This window comes from Spea bombifrons, chromosome 2 (genome assembly GCF_027358695.1).
Source record: "Spea bombifrons isolate aSpeBom1 chromosome 2, aSpeBom1.2.pri, whole genome shotgun sequence".
Classification (NCBI taxonomy): Eukaryota; Metazoa; Chordata; class Amphibia; order Anura; family Pelobatidae; genus Spea; species Spea bombifrons.
The window spans coordinates 6,604,618-6,630,352 of NC_071088.1; the positions used below are offsets into that span (position 1 = coordinate 6,604,618).

The 25,735-nt window shown below is 45.8% G+C and overlaps 1 protein-coding gene across 1 annotated transcript; it reads left to right on the plus strand.

Moving 5' to 3' along the window:
* The first annotated feature begins 7,544 nt into the window (after positions 1-7,544).
* On the plus strand, positions 7,545-25,434 carry C2CD2 (C2 calcium dependent domain containing 2). Its single transcript, XM_053455732.1, has 14 exons — positions 7,545-7,823; positions 8,786-8,884; positions 11,449-11,568; positions 12,712-12,819; positions 13,599-13,715; positions 14,638-14,761; positions 15,445-15,553; positions 16,676-16,740; positions 17,046-17,167; positions 17,901-18,069; positions 19,317-19,424; positions 20,096-20,223; positions 20,928-21,225; positions 24,753-25,434. Exons 1-14 carry the CDS (start codon positions 7,578-7,580, stop codon positions 24,971-24,973), a joined length of 2,034 nt encoding a protein of 677 aa, XP_053311707.1. The 5' UTR covers positions 7,545-7,577; the 3' UTR covers positions 24,974-25,434.
* Positions 25,435-25,735: the final 301 nt, after the last annotated feature.

Consider the following 25,735-nt stretch of genomic DNA (forward strand, 5'->3'; position numbering starts at 1 on the left):
TACAGCGCCACCTACCTGGCTGGTTATTTTTCTCTTTATAGATGGAAAGGAAGTTTTAGGTCAAATAACCGTCTGATTAGCACAATGAAAAAAAAATCTTAAATATTAGTCCAAGGCGCTGAGTTAAAAAGCTAGAATCTAATTAATTCGCCGTGTTTAGCGTGTTTTATTTGTTAGTTTGTTCTCGTCTTTAACATTTAATTATTTGTTTAATTGCTGCGTTTCGTTGCTAATTGTGTATCTTTCAGAAGTTAGATCTTGGGGAGTCTTTAAGCACAGCGTGTTCATTGTGCGGTCGGGTGTGAGTTTTACGGATGGATCTGAAACCCATAAAACGAATATAATGATTAAAAATCATTAATAATGACTTAACAGAGCGAGCCCTGCAGGCCTCGTGGACCTGGCTAGAGATCTCCAACTTGGAGTTGTTGGAAGATTAATATAATATAATTTTTTTTATGATTTAATGTTTGCTTTGATTGATCTGTCACCGAAAATAAACATTGGCATGTGAAGGGTGCCTAAAACTGCGTATATGTGAAATATTATATGCTGTGGAAGCCCCTATTGCTTTTTAGGCAGAGAGCCTCGGTGGAAAGCTCTGCTTCTTTTTCTTGCTTTGTGTAAAAACTGTTAAGCGAGACGTTGGGGTCGCGTGGGTGCCGGGTTTGCATCGCGTTCTCCGTGGATCTCGGCGGTCTCTTGGTTGGTTTTTGGTGATGGAGCTGAGTTACTCTGGCTAAACGTTTTTGAGGAGTGAAATACTTCTGCAGAACGGTCTTATTCACCAAAAAGGAGACTTGTGGTTTCAGCTCCTTGACGTCCCTTCGCATTATGAAGGGCCAACCCCTGGTGAGCTCCTGCTGCAGGAAAAGCTTGGCGGACCCTGCATAATGTATAGCTAAATCATTGAAACATCTTAATTCATGCAATATTATATTATACAGGACTGGCTCACGGAGGAACCTGTGATGGATTTTCTTAATGAATAGTGAAGTCGAGGAGCTGAAACAAGTCCCCGTTTAGTGAATAAAGCCAAAAGGTAGTCGCACTTTATAATGAAATGTTGGGGGGTCCTCGTAAAGAGATGAGAAGCGTGGCAAAGATACCTCTGGGTTTGGATCTGGTCAGAAAAAATATACAGCAAATTATATAACCAAGCGAGTTATAGTATAAGTTGCTATCCAACTGGGGGGGGAGGGGAGTGAGCCTTTTTTTTGTATTTACCGTGAAATCTGGGCTGTAATGCACTTACATTACGGGAAATGAAAAAACAAAATATTCCGGAAATGGTATATTTTTTACTTGTGTATAATATACCCCTCCCCCCTTCTAAGTGTCCTAAAAAACAGCACACATATGAAGAAAGACTCCTCGTTGGCAGGTTGAAGCAAAATATAGATTACTATAAAGTCAAATTATCAGTTCCTATATTTTGAAATTTTTATTGAATTTTTTATTTTTTTATTTTGAGAATTGTGCTAAAATAATGCTTTTTTTGGGTGTTACGAAGTTAGGACATGACCAGGCGTCCCTGAACTATAATTCCACGGAGAGAATATGATAGTTATGATATGCGGCGGCCATTTTTTTATTATTATAATTTTTTTTTTTTAGGATTAAGTATGGTTTTGGTTCACAGGCATTTATAAATAACTCTTCACTTTAGATTTTTCTCAGGATCAATTTTGGCCAAAATCTACATTTTCAGATCTTCAAAGTAACGGTATTTGCAATACTGCATAATTAAAATAATAATAATAAATAAAAACCTTTAATTGAAAATTGTTTTAATTTCACATATTTTCTGCCCTGCTGTGTTCTGGAGACAGCGGCCGTGGTTTTGCAGGCTGGAACTCTAGAACGTTGCGCATCTTACTTGCAAATAAAAATGTATTGAATGCCCGACGGGTTAAAGAACTTTCTGGAGGCCGTTTTTGTTTGTCCGGAATCCTCATTGGAAGTTCTTCCAACCCGACGGGCATTCAACAAACCTTTATTTGCGAGTAGAAGTGTGCGAAGTTCTAGAATGGAGAATCTTCTGGAAACCCTGCACTCCTGCACCTCTCCAACATCAAATACGTACAATTTTTTTTTTTTTTTTTTAATTTTTTTTTGTTTGTACCTTGAGTCTCTTCCATTAGTGGAAAGCAGGGTATCTAGTATATATATAATATATATTTTTATTTTTTCCAATTTTTTTTTCACCCCTCTTTAAAACCACAAAGACCAACATCCAGTGAAGCCTGATTTTTTTGATGTATTAAACATAAAACATTTTTTTTTTTAATGTAATTCATCATGTGTTTTTTTTTTATTTTTTTTTTTTATTTTGTTTTTTTATTTATTTAATGCACTTTTTTTTTTTTTTTTTTTTTTTTTTTTATTTTTATATCCCTGCTCGCTATAAAGGATAGATTGACTTGATTTCACTACGTTCAGTCGCCATTGTTCTATCGCTCGCAGCGCAGTTCACGAGTGGGTTTGCGGCGTAGGTTCTCCTGTCGTTAGAGCTGAAGTCTGTTAGGCCGACTCTTTCCTTTCCTCGTTTATCTCTTTGTTTCTTTGTACAGATTTTTTCTACTGTGTTTTCTTTACTTGGCTGTTTACCAGGAAATGTTAAATCCAATAAATTTACACTTTTTGGAGTTGACGTGTGTGCGTTTTTATACAGATTACGGTGTTTTGAGGCTCGCTCCATCCCCCGCTGGATGAAAGGATCTGGTGTAAAGCTACTCGTCGGTTTCATGATTTATTATTATTATTTATTGTTTTATATAGCGCCATCAAATTCCGTAGCGCTGTACAATGGGTAGACAGGACATAACAAGTAGCATGTAATATAACAAATTGACTAACAGAGACAACAGCTGCGGAGGGCCTGTTCACAGGAGCTTACAATCTATCATGATCTGTCGTTTGGTTTCTATGGGGACATTCTATATGAGCGGGCTCTTTAAATATTAACCGTTTCGTAGCCCACCATGCAGATTTTACATAGTGACTCGCCGAAAAGACCCTATTATAACCCCTCTTGGAACCGAGTCACCTGCATTCAAGCAGGAATGTCAACCATAACATACTGGTAGCAAAATCACCGGTTTAGGGGTCTCGTATATGATCACAGCGGGGTAGAATAGGAAGGAGTCAGCTCAACACTGTGTGACCCTGAGAATCTGTCCCTTCACCCTGACACCCCGAGATTGGGGTTCCCAGGTCTGTGGGTCAGTTCGCTAAAGGGTGAGTTGTGAGTTTAACCCCTTGACTTGAGTATCCATCTGCAGTGAGCTGCTGCAGGAAGAGCTAAGCTGGCCCTATATAATGTATAATTAAATCACTGCAATTCCATCAAAGCTTCCTCACCTATTAGACTATGCATTACCCAGGGCCTGCTTATCTCGCTGGAGAAACCAGCCAGTGTTGGAATAAACCCCACGCTGACCCTTTGCAGCTTCTACAAAACGCGCATGACTGACGCTGGGGTTTATTCACTAAAGGGAGACCTGTGTTTGAACTCCTAGACCTCGCTATACAGTATGAAGGGCCGTCCCCATTGAGCTGCAGGATGTGCTGGGCCCTGTATAATGTATAAAGTAGCCAGATTTCACACATCAGGACTTTTCATGAAAAGCTGGACTTTTGACCCAAAGCTTTGGTGTTTTGTAATATGTAAGGGGGGATGTCCGCATGCGCTGGTGCCAGGTCGGGACCCCCGCCGCTAGGTTATATTTGAACTGGTTGAAGATAATAACTGCTGTTGACCGAGGGGGGGATTGTCTTTGATCGGCAGGCTGGTTGGGTGCGAACTCTTTGAACTTGTTGTGGGGTAACCAGGGACGGTCAACAGAAAATGTGTGCTGAGCAATTAATAAGACTAAAGGTGTTAGAGGCAGTCTGCTGGGAGCAGGGTACACGCCTGTACTACTACATCTCACAAACAGATCTGATCCCTAACTAAACCTGTGAATGTCTTTAGCTCCCTTTTCTCAGGGGCTGGGGGATCGTTCGTCTTTGGCGGCAGCTCCATTGGTCTGAAGGCTGTTTGAAAAAAAGATAATGAGGAGAAAGAAGGTTCCATCAGAATAGGAAGTTACCGTATTTGCTGTAATATCAGACAAGGTTTTTTCAGAGAAAAATTTTGATCTTGAGTGACTGTGAGGGATGAAATATATAAGTTCTATTTTAAAAGGTATGAATACTGAGTATATAATGGGTCATTTAACCAAATGATTCTGATACTAAGAAGACCACTCTGATAATATTGTTGCATAATCTTCATAAACAAATGATATATGACACGGCGATGTAAGATCGTGATCTGGGAGCATGATGGGTGTTGTACTCTAAGACTATTTATTTTAAGCCTGGCCCAGCCATTCCCTCTATAACATCCAGCTTGCTAAGGTTAATGAGAGTTGTGGTCGGCGGCTAGGGGGTGCTGTTGCATAAATGTTCTGTGGACTGTTACTGGTGAATTATGGGACTTGTAGTTCACCATAGGCAGGATCATTGGCGCTAAGGGTTAGATGTCAGCGCTAGGACCCTGTAACCGCAGCCAGCTTCTTCTCCAGTCAGTTTAGGGAAATCCTACTTCTCTGACCCCGCCCGCTGCCGCTTCTCCACCAGTAGCCAAGCCTGATTCCGGATATGCAAATCAGAGCAGTCGGACCCCGCCTCCACCAGCAGCCTTCCCTTATTCCGCTTATGCAAATCAGGACCGTCAAGTCCCGCCCTCTGAGCTGTCCACCAGTAGCCGTGCCTGATTCTTGTCATGCAAATCGGAGTAGCCAGATCCCGCCCTCCCGTGCCCTGTGTAATCAGGCGGCCACCGGCTGCTGTGAGGCTGTGGCACACGGAGAACGGGCCTGGCGCCGGGGCTTGCTGAGTCACATGCACAGGTAGGAAGTGGGGTTCCACTCGTGTGTGGGCGCTGCGTGGGGTGACATTGGCACTGGGTGGGTGCCATAGAGGGCATGCCAGTGGCACTGGGGTATAAACACTGCGGGGTATTAGTGAAGGGGTATCGGATAGCGGTTACCCCGTATCATGACTGATAGGAGGTCACTGTATGTGGAGACCCCGCCGTTTATTGAGCGCCCGAGGCGGGAGGCAGTTCTGTGGGCCCGTGGGGGTGAGAGCCCTCTGAGGGCACCTCGGGGTAACCTTTGCTTCCGTGTTCGGTGTGACTTTTTACAGCTCCGGATCCTCACAATAAGGACCGAGTTCCTGTTTGTTCCGTCAGGAAGTAACACTCAGCCTCCCACTCTAACGAGCCCCCCGCCGGCTGCCCCGCCACCAGCCCGCCCTCCGTGTAACGGGAGAGGAGGGGGGAGGCATTTCAGTACTGAAAGGGGGTCAGCAGAGTACAGGAGAGACGCTTATTCCAGAGGAGGAGGGCAAGAGGCCAGAGTCTGACACTACAGGGAACGGAAGGAAGTTTTACTAAACTGAGAGGGTGGTAGATAAGCGGAACAGCCTCCCAGCAGAGGTGGTAGAGGCTAATACAGCAAACAAATGAATATATTCGTGGGATAGGCCTCTGGCTCCTGAATCAATGGAAACGGCAGGAAAAACGGGCTGAGCGGGTCTGATCTGCCGCAGGTTCTGTGTTCCCTTAAGGGGTAAATATGTTATCCGAAAAACTCGTTATCTGGCTAATTAATTGCCCCCGTCTGGCCGGGACGTGCTGGGACCCGAATGTCGTGAATGTGATTCTGCCGCGTGGCCCCCGGAGGGAAATCCCCGCGGGTTCCGGGAAGCTAATTAGATAAACGCATTGTCCTTTTTATCTTTAGAACGATTAAAACGCTATCAGGAGACGCCGCGCGCCATTTAGTAAACCTGCGCAATACGACGGACACGGGGTACAGTCAGAGGACTTTAACTCCCACAACTCCAGGCAGCCAGGGGAAGCCCACGAGAGATCTAGCCCAACAGCTGTTGACCAACCCTGCTTTAGAAACATAGTATTTGGTAGATCGGCCCCATTCGGCCCCCGTGTAGTCGCCCGTTAAAGACTGGGCCATTAATCGGTCGTTGGTCTCGTCTTAGATTTAGGAGCCGTATGTCTATCCCGTCACTGTATTACCCTCTACCACTTCTGCTGGGAGGCGGTTCCACTTGTATTCTTTTGTGATAAGCTCCCGGCTTTGGCCCGTAACGGTTCTGTCGCGCTTCGGCAATCCGTTAATGAAACCCGTAAATAATAATTGTACGTTTTCCAGGAATTGTCTGCGGAGCTGACGCTCTTTCACCTAAAACAAACCCAGAGACCTAACATTTTGACAATTTCAGTTTTGTTTATAAAAAATTCCGAACGCTTTTCATCTCATTTTAAAATGAGATCGTTGTGATGTCATCAAAGCTTTACTGGAAGAAACTGCGAGTTCTAGAGCGGCGCCGTGACGTGTTTATTCCCGCGGAACCTTCTGCCTCCAACGCTTCCGCTTATAATGAGCAGCAAGGGGCATGGATGTAATTTAAGGACTTTACAGAGAGACTGGTGGATAAGTGGCACGGCCTCCCAGCAGAGGTGGTAGAGGGTAATACAGTGAGGGTATTAATCATGCACGGGATAGGCATACGGCTCCTGAATCTAAGACGAGACCAACGAGTCTTTACAGCAGGAGAGACGGGCGGATAAAAAACCGTTTGACCCGTATGGTCTGCCATCCACTTCTATGTATCTATAAAAATGTGTCTATTGTTATTAGTATTATTAACACTTAAAATATTAGTAGTATTAATAATAAAATGTTAAAATATTATTATTGGTAATAAAAATATTAATAAATACTGTTAAAATGTTATAAATATTTTTAAAATATAATTATATTGTTTATACAGCGCCAACAATTTCAACAGCGCTTCTTACAGTCCCTACATTCAGAGGGTCCGACAGAACTGGAACAGACTAAACAAATACCAACCGATACATGAGGTAGAGAGGGCTCGGCCCGCAAGCTTACAATCTAGAGGGGCTGATGTGCGGCGAAAGGGGAGGGATGTGGGATTATTTGTCTAATGAATGTAGTGACAGGACAGTCTTTCGATGGGTTAGCGTGTTGGGTTAACGTGTTCTTTGCGCATGTTTTCACAGTGATCGCGGCTCCTGTCTGCTGGGAATCTCCGGCGTTCCGGGAAGGATGCATTTTTTCCAGATCTCGTAACGATCTCGCAGGGAACAGGCGACGCTCTTGGAATTGTTGTTGCTTTTCCCCCCTGAAGCTCTGCCGGTCGGGGCCCCTCAGCAAAGACTACCCCAGCGGGCCCGGGGGTGCCGTGTGCCTTCGGAGGATCTGATGCCGGATTATTCTTGGATCGGTGATGCCGCTGGGTTCTCCGGTTAGTTGGTACGGGTTCCGGATTGATGGCGTTACTTTGGAATCTGGATCACTGAGTCTGGAACGAGACCCGCTGGCCGGCCGGGGACCCACGCTGTGTTTTAATGATTTTTTAGTTTTTTTAGCCTCGTTCTGATGCCCACCCGCACTTTCTGAAGACCCCGAGGAGCTTTCCTTTAATCAAAGCTCCTCATCGCCTTCTTCTTGTGGCCTCGCTGCACGTTATGCCCGGCCATGGCGTGGTTTGGGGAAGCCCAGTGGTTGGTCCTGGTGTCTCTGTTCGTTGCCGCCGTCGTCACGCTCGCCGTGTATCTGCTGCAGTACGCCGCGAGGGTCTTCTGGGCTTATAGAGGGGATTCCTATTCGGGTCGCAGCGAAGCCAACTCTCTCCTGTCCTGGATCCTTTCTCTGCACAGCTGGAAGAGCCAGTGGCTGAGAGCCTGGATTAGAGCTCTAAACGAGGAAGCCGGAAAAAGAGGGGTACGTACCGTATACATGCTATATGTTCCGGGTCTATGGTGATGTTCTCGTGTTCTGGCCGGGTTCCATCACCCATCCCTTCTAGAATAAAGATCGCTGTTCTGTCCGCTCATGTTGGATGCACAAGAAATCGTAATCTAAAACAAGTCGGAGGCTTAGATGGAATGGAGTGGTGTTTGACTTTATTGAGAAGGTGGTAGATAAGTGGAACAGCCTCCCTGCAGAAGTGGTAGAGGGTAATACAGTGAGGGAGTTTAAACATGCATGGGATAGGCGTACGGCTCCTGAATCTAAGATGAGACCCAAGACTGGTTAAGGTGTGAGTCTTTATGGCAGCATTTTAACTCCTTCACTTCACTCTGTAGTTAAACAGTTAGAACCTGGTGTGGGGGGGTATTTAAGTGGCTCCCGGCACAGCGAGGGTTACAGGCGGCTCTTGTAGTAATGCGGCTGGATGTGAGCCCACTCCTGTCCGTGGAAGGAAAAGGCGGCCGCGTCCTCTCGGATACAATGTAGCAGGAAAGAAAATACATTCGTTTTGTTTCAAATCCCTGGGAACCCCCAGCCCTGTTTAATGCATTTTTTATAGATCCGCTGCTGCGTTTAAAGGGACAGGCCAGACGTACGCTCATTAAGGCGATCTGTGCCTTTAAGATACAGACCGCCGGGATAGGACGCCGTATTTTGGCACCGCAGACCCCTGTAAATGCCCGCCATGAGCCACATTGGTGCCAACTCCCAACTGCCTCGCTTTTCTTTACGGAGGTGTCGGAGAGCGTGTACTGTGCACCCCCAAGCCGGGTAGAAGTTAGGGGGTCTTCTCTAACACAGATATATACAATTTTTGTTCCCAGAACATGAATATGGAGTGCTGGCTTAGAGTGATGGTGATTTGACTTCGGGGGGGTCCCTATTACTATATCATTATATTAATATGCTGTTAATGCGTATACATGTTACAGGGCTCCCTGCGGCTGGCGTTCGAGGAAGACGATGCCGACCGCCCCCTCGAGCTGTCTGTGAAAGAAGTCGACAGCTTTGTGAAGTCTGAAAATGTTAAGGTGAGAAGCGGCGATATGAGTGACCGTGAACTCTGCCAAGAGGGAGACTGCGGGAGTAGGGTCGGACGAACGAAATGGTGGTAGATAAGTGGAACAGCCTCCCAGCAGAAGTGGTAGAGGGTAATACATGCGCGTGATAGACATACGGCTCCTGAATCTAAGACAAGACCAACAACTGATTAAGTCCGGAAAAGACTAGATGGAGACGAATTGGGCCGTTCTTTGCCGATCGATTGGTTGCTATGGTGATAATTTTTCTAACTTTTTGCACCAGAAATTCTTTTTATTATAGTTTAGCACCAGGATTTCCCTCTAGTAACCAACTTCTGTATCCAAATGCCCCCGATATCAAACCTTTTCCTCTTTATTGGGGGGTAAGTGTGGTAAATACCCCCCCGTTATGCCATGTACTCTGTATACAGCAGTCACGGTGACATCTTTTATTACAGCAGGCAGGCAGATTCCTCTTTTGATTAGGTAGTAAACTTAACGAGGTATTTAAGAGCTCCGCTGAATGAATGCTCCCGGGTGGATGCTCGTTACTCGTTTCATGCAGAGAAGCTGCAGTAATGGCGATTAAGTTAAGTAGGGGCACTTATGGCGTACGATCCGGCTGCGCCCCGAGCCGCTGATTAACCATCTGCTGCTGAAAACATGAAGACCCTGTAAGCGGATTATCTTCAGAGACTTCCGACGTAGAATCTTGTTAACCCCTGACTTCCTGCTCCTTAAGAGATGCCTTTGACCCCCCCCCTGGGTTTTTAATGTGCCTTTGGAACAGATACACCTGGTGTCAAGCAGGGTCCGAGGTCCATTCTCATAAGAAACGTTACACAAGACGAGGCGTGAACATTGACCCAGGACTTTGCAGCAATGCCGTAAAGCAGTCGGCTCGTTCGGGACCCGCGCTGTAGGTTAACCCTTTGTGACGGGCTTATGGCCAGCAGATTAAAGGGACGCTCCTGCCTCGTATGTACTTTAATAAGAGCGGCCCCTTTAAATGCTCCTGGGGTCCGCCTTGCAGGTGTATGGAGGGATTCTGCGGAATCCCCCCAAATGTGTTTTGCAGCGTACCCCACCCCCAACTATTCGCCGTGCAGGAGATGTATTTGGCCCAATGGGGGGACGGGGGTGTTGGGCAAATATTTCCCATAAATAAATGCACCTTTCTTTAAGGAATGTTTCCAGCCGAGACTCTTAAATTCTCCTCCGCAGTCCGCCTCTTATTATTAAAGAGGAGAAGAAATACGACGTTCTGTCTCTTCTCCAAAGTTTATCCCTCGGGATGTTTTGCAGCGATTTCAGCTGTTTCCAGAAATGTGTTTATTTACATAAATAAGTTCTCATAGTTACTTGGGTTCGAGTAAAGAAACAGAGTCCATCAAACCTCAATTTCTCTGTATTTGATGATTCAGGGAGCAGAAAAAGCTTCTGGTTTTTCTTATTTTTTTTTCCTGTCTCTCCATTACTTACAGTATCGGGGTTTCCGTCACATTATTGGGTTATTTATCGCTTCGCCCCCCCCACTACGTCAAAGTACCCCAAGTTTGGAGACTATATTGCTTACCAAGGAGCGGAATCAGTGGGACTGCACCTTAACCCCAAAGCAGAGACTCAAGGCATTTCAGTCATTCTCTGGACTCCGTTAATGAGGCTTCTGTGTGTCCGGAGGGCCGACCTAACCCTAAGGTTTGGGCGGAATTGGGGTGCTTTGACATAGCGGAGGGCGACCCGATATACGGCCGTGTAGTGTGACAGAATCCCCGATGTTTATGCCTTTAGGTGTTCTTTGAAAGGTGTTCGCTGAATTCTCGCTCTGTTTTCTGTATTTATTGGTCATTATCATTCTGGCAGCAACCCTGGAATCTGAATGTGTATGCCTTTAACGCTCTTCAGGGTGCACCCCCTAGCTGCAGATTGTCTGGATGTACCCAAGCTTTTCGGAAGTATTGTCTGAGTCCTCTAAAAGTACTTTAACTGACCGCTCATTCTGCATCTTAACTGCCCTGACTGTCAACCCCTCCCCCAAAGCCCCATATAAAGTTTCTGTGTGGTGTCTGTAAAGTTCACTGGTTGAAGGTACGGCCGAGTGCGTTCCTTTTTCCCCAGAGTAAATAAGGCTGATGTCCAAAGTCTTGTATATTTCCCCAAATGCGTCGTTTTACTTTTATCTGTGTTGAAACGCATCTGTCATTTTACTGTCTGGTCTCCATTTTTTGACCTGAATCTCTAAAAGACGCTCCATTGGCTCAGGAACGTCCGTGTGAGAAGCTGCAGCTCCAGAGCTACAGCTTACCGCCCCCCTCGGTGGTTCAGGCTTTTGCACCAATTACTGTCAAGAAAGCGACCCCACTGAAATGCATCTCCTGCGAGCCGAGCTGGAGGGCGAGGAAAGAGGGTGCATGTATTCCATATACATCGCCATGGAATATGATGGTGCTATGCTAGTAAATATAGTGTATACATTGTGCTGGGGAGGTTACTAGCGGATGTGTAGCTGCGGGGCTCTGTGCTCGGTACGTTGCCGTGGTCTACAGCGCGTCTCCTCGCTCTTGTCATTTCAGGTGGTCTCGTGCCGCGTGGTGGGGGAGTCCATCCAGTTTGCCGTCCGCGTCACCCGAACGATCCCCGCCAACTCGGGGTGCCAGGTGTACAGCGTGGTGGTCGCCCCTCTTCTTCTGAACGTGAGTCTGCCCAAAAAAGCCCGTAATACCCCCTGTGACCAAATCCCCCCCCCCATGGGACGAATCATGTCGCGTTATTCATATGGGATCCATTCTTATGAAAGAAATTCCTAAATCACCCCGTTCTGCACCAAATTACCCCTTTTTGTAAATGCACAACACTTAGTGTGACTAGGAGATGCCTAAATGCCCTTCATCAGAGTCTCATGGAGTAGGTGAGCCGATGCGAAGCCGTCAGCCGTGTTTAAAGGTGCTGTTCCACTTTTTCTAAGTAAATACTATTTTAGAAATGACAAAAAAGCAGGTACTGATAAGTTGTTGCCGTAGATGCAGAAAAGCAGCTTCTTGATGGTCTGTGTTGCTTTAACGGGATTCTGGGTAACACGCTAGAGAGCGCCATTTGCGATTTGGAACGGCACCTTTTCAATCTTGGAAATACACTCCTGTTCAAAAGTTTGGGGTCACCTAGAAATGTCCTTGTTTTTTGAACGAAAAGCAAATTTTGTCCATTAAAATGACATGACATGGATCAGAGATCTAGCACTGATGGGGTTAATGTTGTGACTATTGTAGCTGGAAACAGATGATTTTTAATGGGATCTCTTCGTAGGCGCTTTATCACTCCCATCACTCCTGGGTTCCAATGGCCCTTTATCACTCCCATCACTCCTGTGTTCCAGTGGCCCTTTATCACTCCCATCACTCCTGCGTTCCAATTGCCCTTTATCACTCCTGTGTTCCAATGGCCCTTTATCACTCCCATCACTCCTGGGTTCCAATGGCCCTTTATCACTCCCATCACTCCTGTGTTCCAATGGCCCTTTATCACTCCCATCGCTCCTGTGTACCAGTGGCCTTTTATCACTCCCATCACTCCTGTGTTCCAATGGCCCTTTATCACTCCCATCACTCCTGTGTTCCAATGGCACGTTGTGTTCGCTGATCCAAGTTTAAGTTTAAAAGGCTGATGGTTAGAATTCCTTTTGCGATTCTGTTACAGCCAGAAATTCCCTTCTTTTCCATGAAAACAATGTGTAGAAGGTACTCCCTTTAAAAAAGCAAAAAGCCCACACTTGTTGTAGTGAATGCCCCCTGGGGGCAGATAACGCATCCGGATCTGTTTAACGACTCTGCTTCCTACAGCTGGAGCTCCGCGTGATGGAGGGGAATGGTGGGAACCTCCGCGTCTCGTGGTCCATGGGGGATTTTTCAGGCCTCAATCTCCAGGTTCAACCAAAAGCTAAGCAGGAGGTCAGTGAGTAAGTTGTGTTGTTCGTGTATTAATTGCTGTGAGTTGGGTTGATTTCTAGCCAACAGCGCCAAAAGGGTTAAACGCCAGCATGAGCCAACATTGACACGCTACGGCTGCTTGCTGCGCATCTGCACCTTACAGAGAGAAGAAAGAGACATTTAAATACATAAAGTACGGGAGGGACGTTTATTTTAAAGGAGGAGAGAAGTTACAACAAGAGACCAGAATCTAACATTAGAGAGTGTGGTAGATAAGTGGATGAGCTTCCCAGCAGAAGTGGTAGAGGGTAATACAGTGAGGGTATTAAACATGCATGGGATAGGCATACGGCTCCTGAATCTAAGACGAGACCAACGACTGATTAACGTCTGAGTCTTTACAGCAGGAGAAACGGTTGACTAGAGGGGGGCCGAATGGGGCCGATCTGCTGTTTTTTTTATTTCTGTGGGTCCTTAAGAGGTTAAAAATACACGAATGGTCTTTCCTATTGAGTTGTGTGACTAAGTTCATGGTTCACCCCTCTGGTGTTTAACGGGTTAATACTCACGGGTAAGGTCCCAGTCCTTTTATTACCGGGGCTGTTGTGCAGAATTAATTGCCTCTCGTCTTAAAAGAAACCTCCGAACGTTTTGTCTGTAGAACGTTCCGTGTTAAGACTCCGTGATCGGTGCGTGGACCGGGAAGTTCCCGCGTGTTTTTCTCGCTCCGTGTCTGAATGTCACGCGTTGTGATTAACGCGCCGGAGGTGGCTGGCTTATTCTTCTCGTGTTTTCGGCAGGGTCCCGGGGCGAGCGCCGTATTGGAAACCCTCGAAGATATACTGAAAAACCTAATGGGAATCGTCCGCCCGTCGGTGGAATTAACTGCGAGGCCGTCGGAGGTCCGGGATTTCCAGGTACGCTTCGTACTTCTTCAGTGAACAAAATGAGTTATGAATAAAGACTAAAAATGTTAGCTAAATGGGTATATTATAACGCCGTATAAATATAAAGAGCTGTCCGGTGACCTGTTCAGAAACGTTAGCGAGGTCGTCCTCTGAGACCGGAAGAGCGAAGATTTCATGGAGGGGATTCTTTACAGCGAGGGCAGTGAAGTTACGGAATCCACTGCAGAGAGAGGGGGTTCTATCAGATACTACGGATGCCACCAAAACGGTTAAAAAGCAGAACATACAGGGGTATAAACGAGGGAATAGACAGATTTTAGAGCTTCTCCATCTGAGGAGAAATCTGATACTCTTGGAATCAAGAAGGAATTTTTCCAGAAGCAGGCAGGATCGGCAGACGGGTGCAACTTGGTCTTAGGTCTTTTTTTTTTCTTTCTGATCTGAACTACAACGTTACCGTCTAGTCCTAGTACCCTCGGAATTCGCTGGGTTCACACAGGTCTATTAACCCCTCGCTCGCTCTGTAAATCCATCGTTTCTGGAGTTGTCACCGTTCAGATCAGAAACTCGTCAGACTGGAGTTGCTGCTAAATTTGCCCCCGGCAGCATTGTCCATCAGCACTAAATTCTGTTCTATGTCGCCTTGGGGGGCAACTGGCGGAAACGATCAGGACCTTTCTTAGGACGTCTTGGTCGCCCGCGGCAGCCTAATTCCGCAGAACCATTCCGTAAGGGAGACAATGTATGAAACTTACCGTTACGGGCCATATCATTTAGGTTTGTTTCCCCTTAGGCTGTAAGTTTTGTTTAATAAATTATTTATTTCCGAGGGGGTGACGGTGAAATTCCAGCGATCTGCTTGGTGAAGCGATCATTGTTCGTGTTCCACGTTTCCTTGAAACTTAAGAGAATGTTCCACGTGTATTTCCAGAATGTCGTTGGCGTGGGGGGCGCGTCTCAGGTAAGCTGCCCCCCCAAACCTCCGAGGGCCCACGAACTGAAGCTACAGGTGAAGAACATCAAGGCGTCGTTACCCGACGGCGCGTGCCCCCCCGGTACGGTACTCCGCTGAACACGCGTGTCATGGGGGATACGTGTAGAAGAAGCTTCTATACCTTAAACTGTCGTTAGCAACAAATCTGTTTATTGCAATAGTGACTTCTCTAGCGTTAATAATATTAAATAGTTTCATTTCAGGCTTCTGTTTTGGAAATAAATATTTTTCTATCTGAGCTCTTTGGCCCTTGTAGCAGAGGGTAATATTAGGCAAATTGGACTATAGCTGGCCCCTCCGTGGGATTTATCGCTTTTAAATTTAAATACCTCCCTTTAAGGGTTTCTGTATTAAGGGGCTGTATATAGGAGCTGTCCGTCTGTCCTAGAAGGTGAGGGGCTGATAAAAAGCTCATAAAAAGCACCTGTTTCTTAAAATTATTATTATTATTATTATTTAGTAGTAGTGATAATTAACATTTTTGTTAAAAAAAGTTAAATATTTAATAGTAATGATAAAAGTTTTTATTGTTAAATATTCTTACTAATATCAATATAAAATATAAGAATAATAATGTTAAATAGTAATGATAAAAGTAATTGTATTAATATTAAATATTCTTACTGATATTACATATAAGAATAATAATGTTAAATAATTGCCATTTAATAACAATTATTACATTTTTTTTTTCTAGCTAACATTATTTAAAATAATTATATTGAATAATATTGATGATTCTAGGGCTCGATCGCGTTGCGTGCTCCATCCAGCTCAATGACCCGGCACAGAAAGTCACCACTGCGGCTGTAAATAAGTCGGGGAGCCTTTCCTGGGAGGAAGAATTCTCGCTGTAAGTACATTATTAGAGTGTTTTATTTATTGCTCTATATTTATCTCTTTGTGCTATAACTGCCCCCGTAGAAATCTTTCTCGCCCGTCGGGTGTACGCAGCGGGGCCTGGAACGGGATAATGTTGATCATTTACAAATACTTTTTGGTTTTTTTTGGGACTCGGAGAACAATTAAGGCCCCCGGGGCAAAAGTGTTCTGCAGAAAGAGAGCTTTTGTTTGGGTTCGGTGTACTAAACGCCGGGTATTTCCACTATTACACCCCTCATCCTGCGGCTTCCAGCCCGGCCGGCGCAGCGAATGTTCCGGGAAGCGCTGTACTTTCTTGGAAAGGTCGGGGAGGGGGGCGCGCAAACCAAAGATTTAAGATAAACATCTATACAGAGCCCGGGGTCGGGTGTTACACACGCATTCCTCGGATGGCTCTGCGCTGACATGCAATAATGTCAGGTATTCAAAGGGAGCACAAAGGCCTCTTCTGTCTCTTTCCTAAAACATTGCGACCTACTAAGGAAATATACGGTAAATCGATAAAGAGCCCTCCGTGGTTTGCGACGGGTTGCTCCGCACCATAATCGGTGCGGCCCCGGCGGATGACTTATTTCGCGTCGTAAAGAGAAAATCCTACATCGAGAATCCAGTGCTTTGTCTCGTTTATAATAAGAAATAATGGGGAGAATTGTAAAATCGAAGCGGTTGCTATGGCAACCATTGGAATATCCTTCCCCCTGGGGCTGATGAGGTGGCCCTGGCAGCCCCCGATGACATACTGGGTATGAGGGGCCGCGCGCTGTTTTTCTGTGCCCGGGTAGCGTGCAGCCGGGCGTATTCGGGTCAGCATGATTTTTATTTTTTTTGTTCGTTGGGGTTTATTCGCTAAAAAGAGTTTGCCGGAGAGCTGTGGTTTCTCCATGCACCAAGCCGACTCCAATGAGCTTCTGCGGTAGAATGAATAGCGAGAGTTCTCCCATTGTATTATACATGATACAGGGCCAACTCAACCTGTCTTGGTGGAGAAACCTGCCGGTCACATTCGGTAAACGCTCCTGCAAACTCTCCTTCAGTTAATTAAACCTTCTTGTGAAATTTAACCCTTCATTAATGAAGTTACATTTTCCTTCAGGGAGCTCAGCGCTAAATCCAGGGAGCTGCTGCTGCAAATTGAGGGCGCTGAGAAACCAGCGGAGGGTAAGTGTGATGCGTTACAAGGGATGGGGGGCAGACCGGCTTCCCATGTAATAAAACTAAACCGTATACTCCGGAGTCCCAGTAGAACAAAAATGAATTCAGGAGAAGCTGCAGCGCCCCTCTTAGTGGGTACTCGTATACATCATTTAAAGCGGATACTCGGCCATCGTATACGTAGAAGCGCAGAGAATGGCTGGAGTGTCCCTTTAAATCTCTCTGGACGCGGGGGGCGACTCCGTCTGCAGGGAGTTCGGGGTCCGGTTCCTCCGTGTATTCTGTGTAACCCCGGTGATTTGCCATCGCAGGTCCGCGTGTAGCCTGGGCTTCGGTGCCGTTGGATCTGTTCCGGAAGCAGCCTTCTGGGTTTCAGAGTTTCCCGTTGAGCAGCGAGTCCGGCGCCGGTGAATCTGGATCAGTAACTGCACAGGTGGGCTATAAAGACTTTAAATGCACAGATAACGCTGGCCAAAGAAATCACCGCTCGCTTCATTCATTAGGGGAGCTTTATGAATATCCCAGGCTTTCTTGAATTGCTTCCCCTGTACTGGGAGGGTATTCCTAGTATCTACTATGCTAAGTAATGTATGCATGTATGTTCTGCTATCAAGATTTCTGTACTTATTGTACCATTTGTTCAATGCAAAGCATTAGGTTACCTGTTGGCCCTATGTAAATAAAAAATACACATGTATTTGCAAGGCTTCAGAGTACTGAGAAATTTTATTGCATCAAGTATATTACTGCAAGAGTGATAGATAAGTGGGAAAGCTTCCCAGCAGAGGTGGTAGAGGCTAATACAGTGAGGGGATTTAAACATGCATGGGGCAGACATACTACTCCCGAAGACAACACCAACGACTGATTAAGGTTTGAAACTTTATAGCAGGAGAAACGGGCAACTAGACGGGGGGGGGGGCGGATGGGGCCGATCTGCCGGCAGGTTCTTTGTTTCTCTATTATTAAGTCTGATAAATCCTCTGCTTTTCTCTCTCGTTCCAAAAACTTGGGTTTGAAATGTTAGACAGAAAATAGCTCTGGTAGGAGCTGTCGTTACGAGGCCCAGGGGCCGTCCACCGGTTCTGTGACCCTCCTCGCCCGTTCGCGTCGTCGTTACCGGCTGCGGGCGTATTGAATGCAAACTCTTGTGTCTTTCTTTGAAGTTCTTATACGTGGAACCGTACGAAGTGAAATGGCCAATTCCAGCCCCGGTTTCGGCCAAGAAAGTGGAGAAGGACCGGACGGTGATGCCTTGCGGTACGGTGGTGACCACCGTGACGTCCGTGACATCCAAGCCGCGCATGGAAGGGAAGGGCGGTGCGGTGAACCAAGGTGAGGAGACGCGCGGCGGGGTCCTAGAAACTCACGATCTGTAGACCAGGCAACAGCGGGAGGTCGGGCTGTAATTGTCTGATTTCTCTAGGATCGGCTTAAATGTAGGGTTGGGAATAAGGGATGTTGTTACTGTTGCTAAGCAACCATTACACAAACATTCGAAACCAAATTCGAGGACGCGCCGCTTATTTTGTATTTTTTTTTCCTTTTCGGTTTACACCAGCCAGCCTTTCGGCATTTGCATGCATGGAAATGTACATGCGCAGCCAGAGCTATAATATATAATTAAAAAAATAAATATATAAAAATATATATAATACTTGCATTTCAGGTGTATACCTTTTTTTAATAGTCCCATGTGATCTAAGTTTTTTCTTTTTTACATGTATTATGCAGAATGTATTGATTCTGCAAAGTGAATATTTGCTTATAAGGTGTAGCGCACCCGACCGTTTTTCATTATAATTAATTTGTCGCTCTCCGTTGGGGATCGGATCCGTGTATAGAGGTGAATGGAGGCCCGGCCGGCTCTTAAAAGGAACATTTTCCATGTAGTGAAAATTTTACATACGTCTCAAAAGTTGCACGGAATTTAATTGTTTTTTCAGGAGGGCATTAATGGCGATATTTCTTTTCCATGCAGTTACCCGGGGTATTGTCTCCTAGGGGCAGAGTTTTGGTTTGTGAATCCTGCCGGCACGTCTGTCAGTCAGGCTAAAGTGCCATGCGCGGCATAATTCCGAGTAAAAGTGTTAAAACCATACGTTTCCTGCTGTTATTGATTGGAGCCGCCATGCTGGAGTTTTTACGGCGTACCATGAGCCATTCGGTTAAAAGGTTGTCGATAGTCGGGGCAGAGCTTGATACACACAGACTACGTTAAAGAAAAGCCATTTTCGGTTTCTTTAGACCCCTGGTGGCCACCGGGGGAACTGCAGGCAAAACTCACATAGAAGCTGGTAAAGGGCCTTTCTTACATTACCTTCCTCTCTAAAGACTATTTAAACCTTAGCGGTTCTGGGTCAGTAGTCATCTTGCCAGCCGTCCCCTGAACGACTCTATAGGCTCAGAGAGAGCAGACGAGACCCGTGTCTTCGGTCCTATGTGTAAGTCGTATGAAGAAATAGTATTGAATACTCTGGAGAAGTTTGTCGATACGCTAATGATGGAAGACCTTTTTCTTTAAGCGATTCTGCATCTCAAGTTGTTTCTCTGTCTGATGGTCCTCGTCTTTTATTAAACAGATTCTCCTGCCAAGATGTCTCCGAAAGTGATGGAGCCAGATCTCTCAGATCAAGCGGGTCCTTCCCACAGTGCCGGGGTCAGCAAAGCCCTGTCGTCCTCCGACACCGGTAACCGTCCAAATCGTAACGCGGGGTCTGAGGACAGGGAGTGCGGCTTCTGTTACGTTTTCTGGCGATTCCGGAACTTTGGAGCAGTCCAAGCTTCTGTTTAAAGCTGGGAAAGTCATCACGTGACAGGTCCCTGACACCCCCTTCTAAATAGAAATACATCTGCGTGTACCCCTAGACCTCGGAGTGCTATAATATCCGTCATTTAAAAGCACAAGAGGGAAAAACACTTGAGTAGAAGCTGCAGCTCTTCCTGCTGTCCTCCTCCTCCATGCTCCGATAATTCATGCCAGTGATTGGCTGCTTGAAACAGGCGATCGGTGGCAGGAATGCTTTCCACGCATGTACACGGAGGAGGTCTGGATAGACCCGCACCCGCACTTCTCTGAAGCTGCAGCTTCTCCTTAAGGCTTTTATTGTTTTCCTACACGTTTAATGAATCCATGTTAAAGACCCTATGTAATATACCTTCTGCATCGGCGTGGCGGCACAGGGGCCCTCTCATGTCCTTTTAACGTTCAGATTCCTAGTTTGAGGTCCTGCTTTGCTGCAGCTGCCGTCATCCCTTTTTTCCCGTAAGTGCTAAGGGACAGCACGTTTCACGCTGTATGATTCATAACATGGTTTTTAGGTTATTTACCCCTCGCTCTTCTTGATCTGTGTTATTCCAGAGCTTCTGATGCTGAACGGCTCCGATCCTGTTGCGGAGGTTGCTATCCGGCAGCTTCGGGAATCTTCCCGGCAGTCGCTAAAATCTCCAAGGAAGAAGAGCACCATCATCATATCGGGCATTTCAAAGGTACCGCTCTCTGTAGGCGATTGCATCGAGATTAGACAGAAGCTTAAGGGACCGGACTAGAGACCGCGTCTTCTCTCGGGCCGGTACAGCTTCACTGTATCCATTTCCCTTACTGCATAGAGATAGGGGATCGTTTTTCAGGGAACGCAAGTAATCATCTAACTTGTTGTAAGACAATCTAATAAAAAGAAATCTAAATAAAAAGTATTCTAAACGAACTGCAAGAACAATCCCAGAAATCCAGCACTGATGGGGTTAATGTTGTAAATGAGTATTGTAGCTGGAAATGGCTGACTTTTAATGGAATCTCTTCATAGGCGTACAGAGGCCCTTTATCACTCCCATCACTCCTGTGTTCCAATGGCCCTTTATCACTCCCATCACTCCTGTGCTCCAATGGCCCTTTATCACTCCCATCACTCCTGTGTTCCAATGGCACGTTGTGTTCGCTGATCCAGTTAGAAAATTATTTTGTAAATATGTTACGGCCAGAAATGTCCTTGTTTTCCATGAAAACAGCGACGTGACCCCAATTCTTTTAACGGTAGCGTATTTATGAATGTAGGTGTGACATAAAGGAGCGTTTATACCGCTGATTATATCCCACAGAATGCTCTACGTATAAATTATAAAATGATCTTAAATATCCACATTATTCGGATTTTATTTTTCGCTCGTTGATGGTTTTATTGGTTTTTCCGCAGACAGCGATTTCTCAGGACGATGAAACCACTTTGATGCTTAACTACGCGGCCGCCATGGACAGCACGAGCGGAAGCTATCCTGATTCCGAGGCTTTCGATGCCACCCCCGAGACATCCGACGATTCCCCCACCTCGCAGGCATCTGTGTCGCTGCAGGGGGACCCCAGCCCAGAGGCGTGGGAGAACGCCAGCCGCCAGGAGGACTGGGCCGGCAACGGAGCGGTGGAACCAGACTGCGAAGAGATGTCTGTCAGCAACCTGAGCATCTCCGAAAGCGGAAGCGTCAAGAAATCCAAAGGTTTGGGGTAGTTTCTTCTCTTAACGGGGACGAAAGGTCATGGGTCACTTTAAAGGTGCTCTTCTACTTTAACAAAACCTTTATTGCGCTCTGTCTCGTGCTTAGCGGATCTGTCCCTTTTTTCATTATTTCCGCTGATCGCGCTTAATTGCGTTAAAAGTATCAATTTCCGTTTCTGCGGCAACAGCCTATCGCTGCCTGCTTTCGTGCCGCTTGTATAACTGGGCCTGGCAAAAATCAGAACGAAGGAAAATCTCGCCCGACGCGTTTCAGCACGTTAGGTGGAACAGCACCTTGAATTTTTTTTTTTGTACTGTACCCTATTAACCCTTTAATAGCGAAGTAGTGACTCACAAAATGTGCTTTAACCAAATGGTTCTGAATTTCTAATACCGGCCCTCATGGAAATCTTTAAATTGCCTCGTTATTTAAAGATGCACTTAATTGAGTCACCTGCATTCAAGCAGGGATGTCAACCATAACATACTGGGAGTAAAGGAACCAACTAGGAGTCTTGTATATGAGGACGGAGGTAGAATAGGAAGGAGTCAGACTGTGTGAGCCTGAGAATCTGCCACCTTCACCGTGAGACCCTGAGATTGGGGCAAAAACCCAGAAACTCCAGATCAAACCCAAACCTATTCCACTGGGGCTTATTGCCTGTGGACCTTCTTTGTGGACCTCTTGTTGGGATGGGTCAGCCGGGCATTGGGCAGAGGCTCTCTTCCTCTGCAGAGGTTTTTCCACTTTTTGAAAGTTTCTCCCCCAAAAATATACATAAGGATAAGTTAATATAAATCACCTCCCCCTATTACACGGATATGATGGCGTCTTGCATTATTGTGCGCAATGTAGGAGATTAGCCAATCAGGAACGAGCAGTTAACCTTTTTGGTTTGTTACACTGGCGTCCGTATGGGTCATATGTTATAAAGGGTTGGCAGCAAGGTTTTTGGGGTTCATCATCATTACTAAAATATATATTTTTATGAAAAAGAATTGAGCAAAAACGTCTCCTCATCTTTAGCGTTTTGCTTTAAATTTCCTATCATTAACCCTTTCCTCGTACGTATATGTGATAAACCTGTATATTCAGTTTTCCAGCACTTCTGCTGAGCGGAATAACACTCGTTCTTTATAAAAGAGGTAACGGAAATGCTTAAAGCTGCCGATCGCGTTTATTAAAGCTGTTGTAGCTTTGGATTTGGAGCTCGTGGATTTGGAGCATGCGCGCTGGCATGGCTTCGCGGGCGAACAAGGCTGAACATCGTTATTTATGGCCATGGGGGTCAGGGATACACTTCTTAGATTTAAAACCCTGAAAGCGGAACTGTCACATCTAATGGAATCCGGTACCGAAAGCCAGCCTTCGTTTGCTTTACGATTTTCTTTAATTCATTGCCCAGGGCTATATTTCCCATCTAGGATGTCACATCTGCTTATATCACAAACATAGCCAGGGTATCAAAGTAGGAAGCTGTGGCGGTTCTCCGGGATTCTGCCTGGATTGTTTTAGCAGATGGCGCGAGAGCCGCTGTTTATTCTTCCTCTGTCGGAACAAAAATTATTTGTAATATGGCCGCTCACGCTTACACCACGAGAGATATTGGGTCTGTAGAACCCTGTGATACCCTCATACTCATCAAACATACAGCCTCCCTATGCCATGCCCCCCCTTACACAACAATGCTATCACACACACTCATTCATTCATTCATTCATATACTCATTCATTCAGATATTCCCTTAATCACACACACTCGTTCATACCTCATTCTACCACTGCTGCTGGGAGGCTGTTCCATTTATCTCAGTAAAGTAAAACTTCCTACCATTCCACCTAAGCCTCTGACTCTCTAGTTTAAGATCATGACCTCTTGTTCTGTGTGTTAAATGTTTCCACCCTATCAACGTAGGAGGCTATTTCCGAGTTGGCCATTTACAGCACGTAGATAATGAGATTATTCTTCTCCTTCCCCTAAGCATTAATTTGGTGAAGAAACTCCTTTGCTCGCTGGGGCCTTCAGCCGCGCCAGACACAGATATATCTCGAAAAGGCGTTTACAGGAAATATTTATACTCCTCCCGATAATGAATGTTCAGTCTGCTCCCCCCCGGCCCGCAGCCCAAACGCAGCAGCGTTTCCCCGTTTCATTTTCTTTTATTTTTAACTGCAGGATGCTGTGGAAATTGCTGGAGAAAAAAATAGGACTGGAAACTGCATGGTTTTTTTTTTTTCTTTTTCTAAACATTTTAGCCCCAAAAATACCAAGTACGATGTTTCGAATAACCTTAGAAATGGCCAAAAGAGCTGCGGTTGGACTTATTGCTAAGTCAAAGGTGTCTGTTCCAAACAGGAGCTAGAACATTAAATCAGAATCATTCTTTCGTTTATCTTTCTTCATTCGCTTTTTCAGTTTTTTTCCTCTTCTCTTTCATCTCCTCTCTTGTCATTCCTTCTGTACATGTAAGAGGACATGTTCATCATCCTGATACGATCACTTCTACAGTAAGTTGCTCCGATGCTCTTGCTTTGTCCTATAATCTTTCTAGTGCCGTAGATAGTGCTTAGATGGGTATGAATAGAAATAGAAGCTTTTATTTTTAATATATATATATATATATGTGTGTGCCAAGACCCTGTTTATCTAATGGAATGACTGCATGTAAGATCAGTGGCAACCTCAAGAGAAAAGGAAGAAACCGCTGGGAGCGCAGATACATTTTGCTCAGGGAACCTCAATGTCAGGAAGCTGCTGCAAAGCAAGTCACTGAGCCGCCTTTGCTACTGAAACTAGCTTTTACTCGGTTTACATTGGGCTAGCGGGGGGGGTGAAGCCGCTCCTGCTCCACATTTTTATGCCAACTTTGGTTGTGGGGATCTACTTAAGATTCCCTGCTGAAATGGGGTGTAATGGTGAGGCTCATTGATCAGAGAGAACGGCTGGTAGCTTCTAAATCGCAGGCTGCTTTCTTAGAATTCCAAGTGCATCTTATCAGAGCCGTAATGCCCGTTTTGTGTTTGGGCGAAAATTGTTATTCATGTTTAGGGGCAGAACCAAGCAAGCGAATAGAAATGTAAAAAAAATTATAATAATCCTAAAACTACAACGTACAGAAATAGTTTCTTTCAGACCATTTTTCCTGCGAAAGACTCGGACCTTAATCAGTCGTTGGTCTCGTCTTAGATTCAGGAGCCGTATGCCTATCCCATGCATGTTTACATCCCCTCACTGTATTAGCCTCTACCACCTCTGCTGGGAGGCTGTTTTGCTTATCCTGCACCCTGTCAGACGACAGTAGAACTCTTCCATTATACCTAATCCTCCGACCCTCTTGTTTTACATTATGATCGCTTGTACACGCCACTTGCTGGCGTCTGTATCTGTATAGTCCTATCGGATCTAAATCTAGCCTTAATCTAAAAAACGAGATTGAATAATGTGGGCTCCTTGGGCTTCTGCTGTGTTTTTCCGTCCCAGTTTTTGCGATTTTTGGGTGACTTTACCACTTTTTCTTTTCCGGCAGGTGGATTTTTACAGAAAGGGGCTAAACTTTTCTTCCGAAGGCGACACCAACAGAAGGACCCCGGCATGAGCCAGTCCCACAACGACTTGGTCTACCTGCAGCAGCCCGGATCCGAGCCGCGCAGAAAAAGAGGGGCGACCCTTTCTCGCTTGCTTATGGGCTCCAAGAATAAAAGCAAAGGCAAAGGCCATGACCGTACCCCGACAGCAACGGCAGAGTGAAGCAACGCCACGGATGAGGCACGGGTCGTATCGAGGATAAACGCCCATGCATGTTTTGCACCTCCGCAGACACACGGACGAGACGCCTGCGTCGAGGTGTGCCTGTTATCCCTCGCCGGTGAACCTTCGTATAGCGCAACACTGTGAGATTTCACAAGCCCCTTGATCCGTACAATAGCCGGCAATGTGACGGAATATTTAATAGGCTGGCTTTCGGAGAGCTAGGGAGGGGAAGCCAGGAAAGGGCCTATCCCGCCGCCGCTCCCCTCTCCGCTGCAAGGTGTCCTCTAGCATTGAAAGGGTTAAGGGCAATATATTCTACGGCTGTGATCGTGTTAAACCTTCGATAAGAGGGCAGCTTTCCCAGCCATCTCTTAGGAAACCCAGTGCCATAGCATTTATGCAAGCTTTTCTATGCATGTCTAGAACGAGTTCTGAAGAAGCAGCCCATCCTACGTAAGCTTGCCTGAGAGATGTCATAATATCACATCGCTGGATTTACATCTCGCGGATACTGCCCTCCCCTCTGCCCCGTACAGGTGTAACTAAACGGTAAATAGAAGCAGTGCTTCCCCCTTGTGGATAAGGAAAGTACAACATCCCCTAACAACTCACAAATACATGGTCCCGTCACTAATATGAGCGTGTGTGCATATATAGATTATATAGAGATATAGATATATAATATAACATACAGAGGTATATATGAGAAAAAGAATAAATGCAAATTATGTCCTAACATTCCTTCACATTCCTACCCAG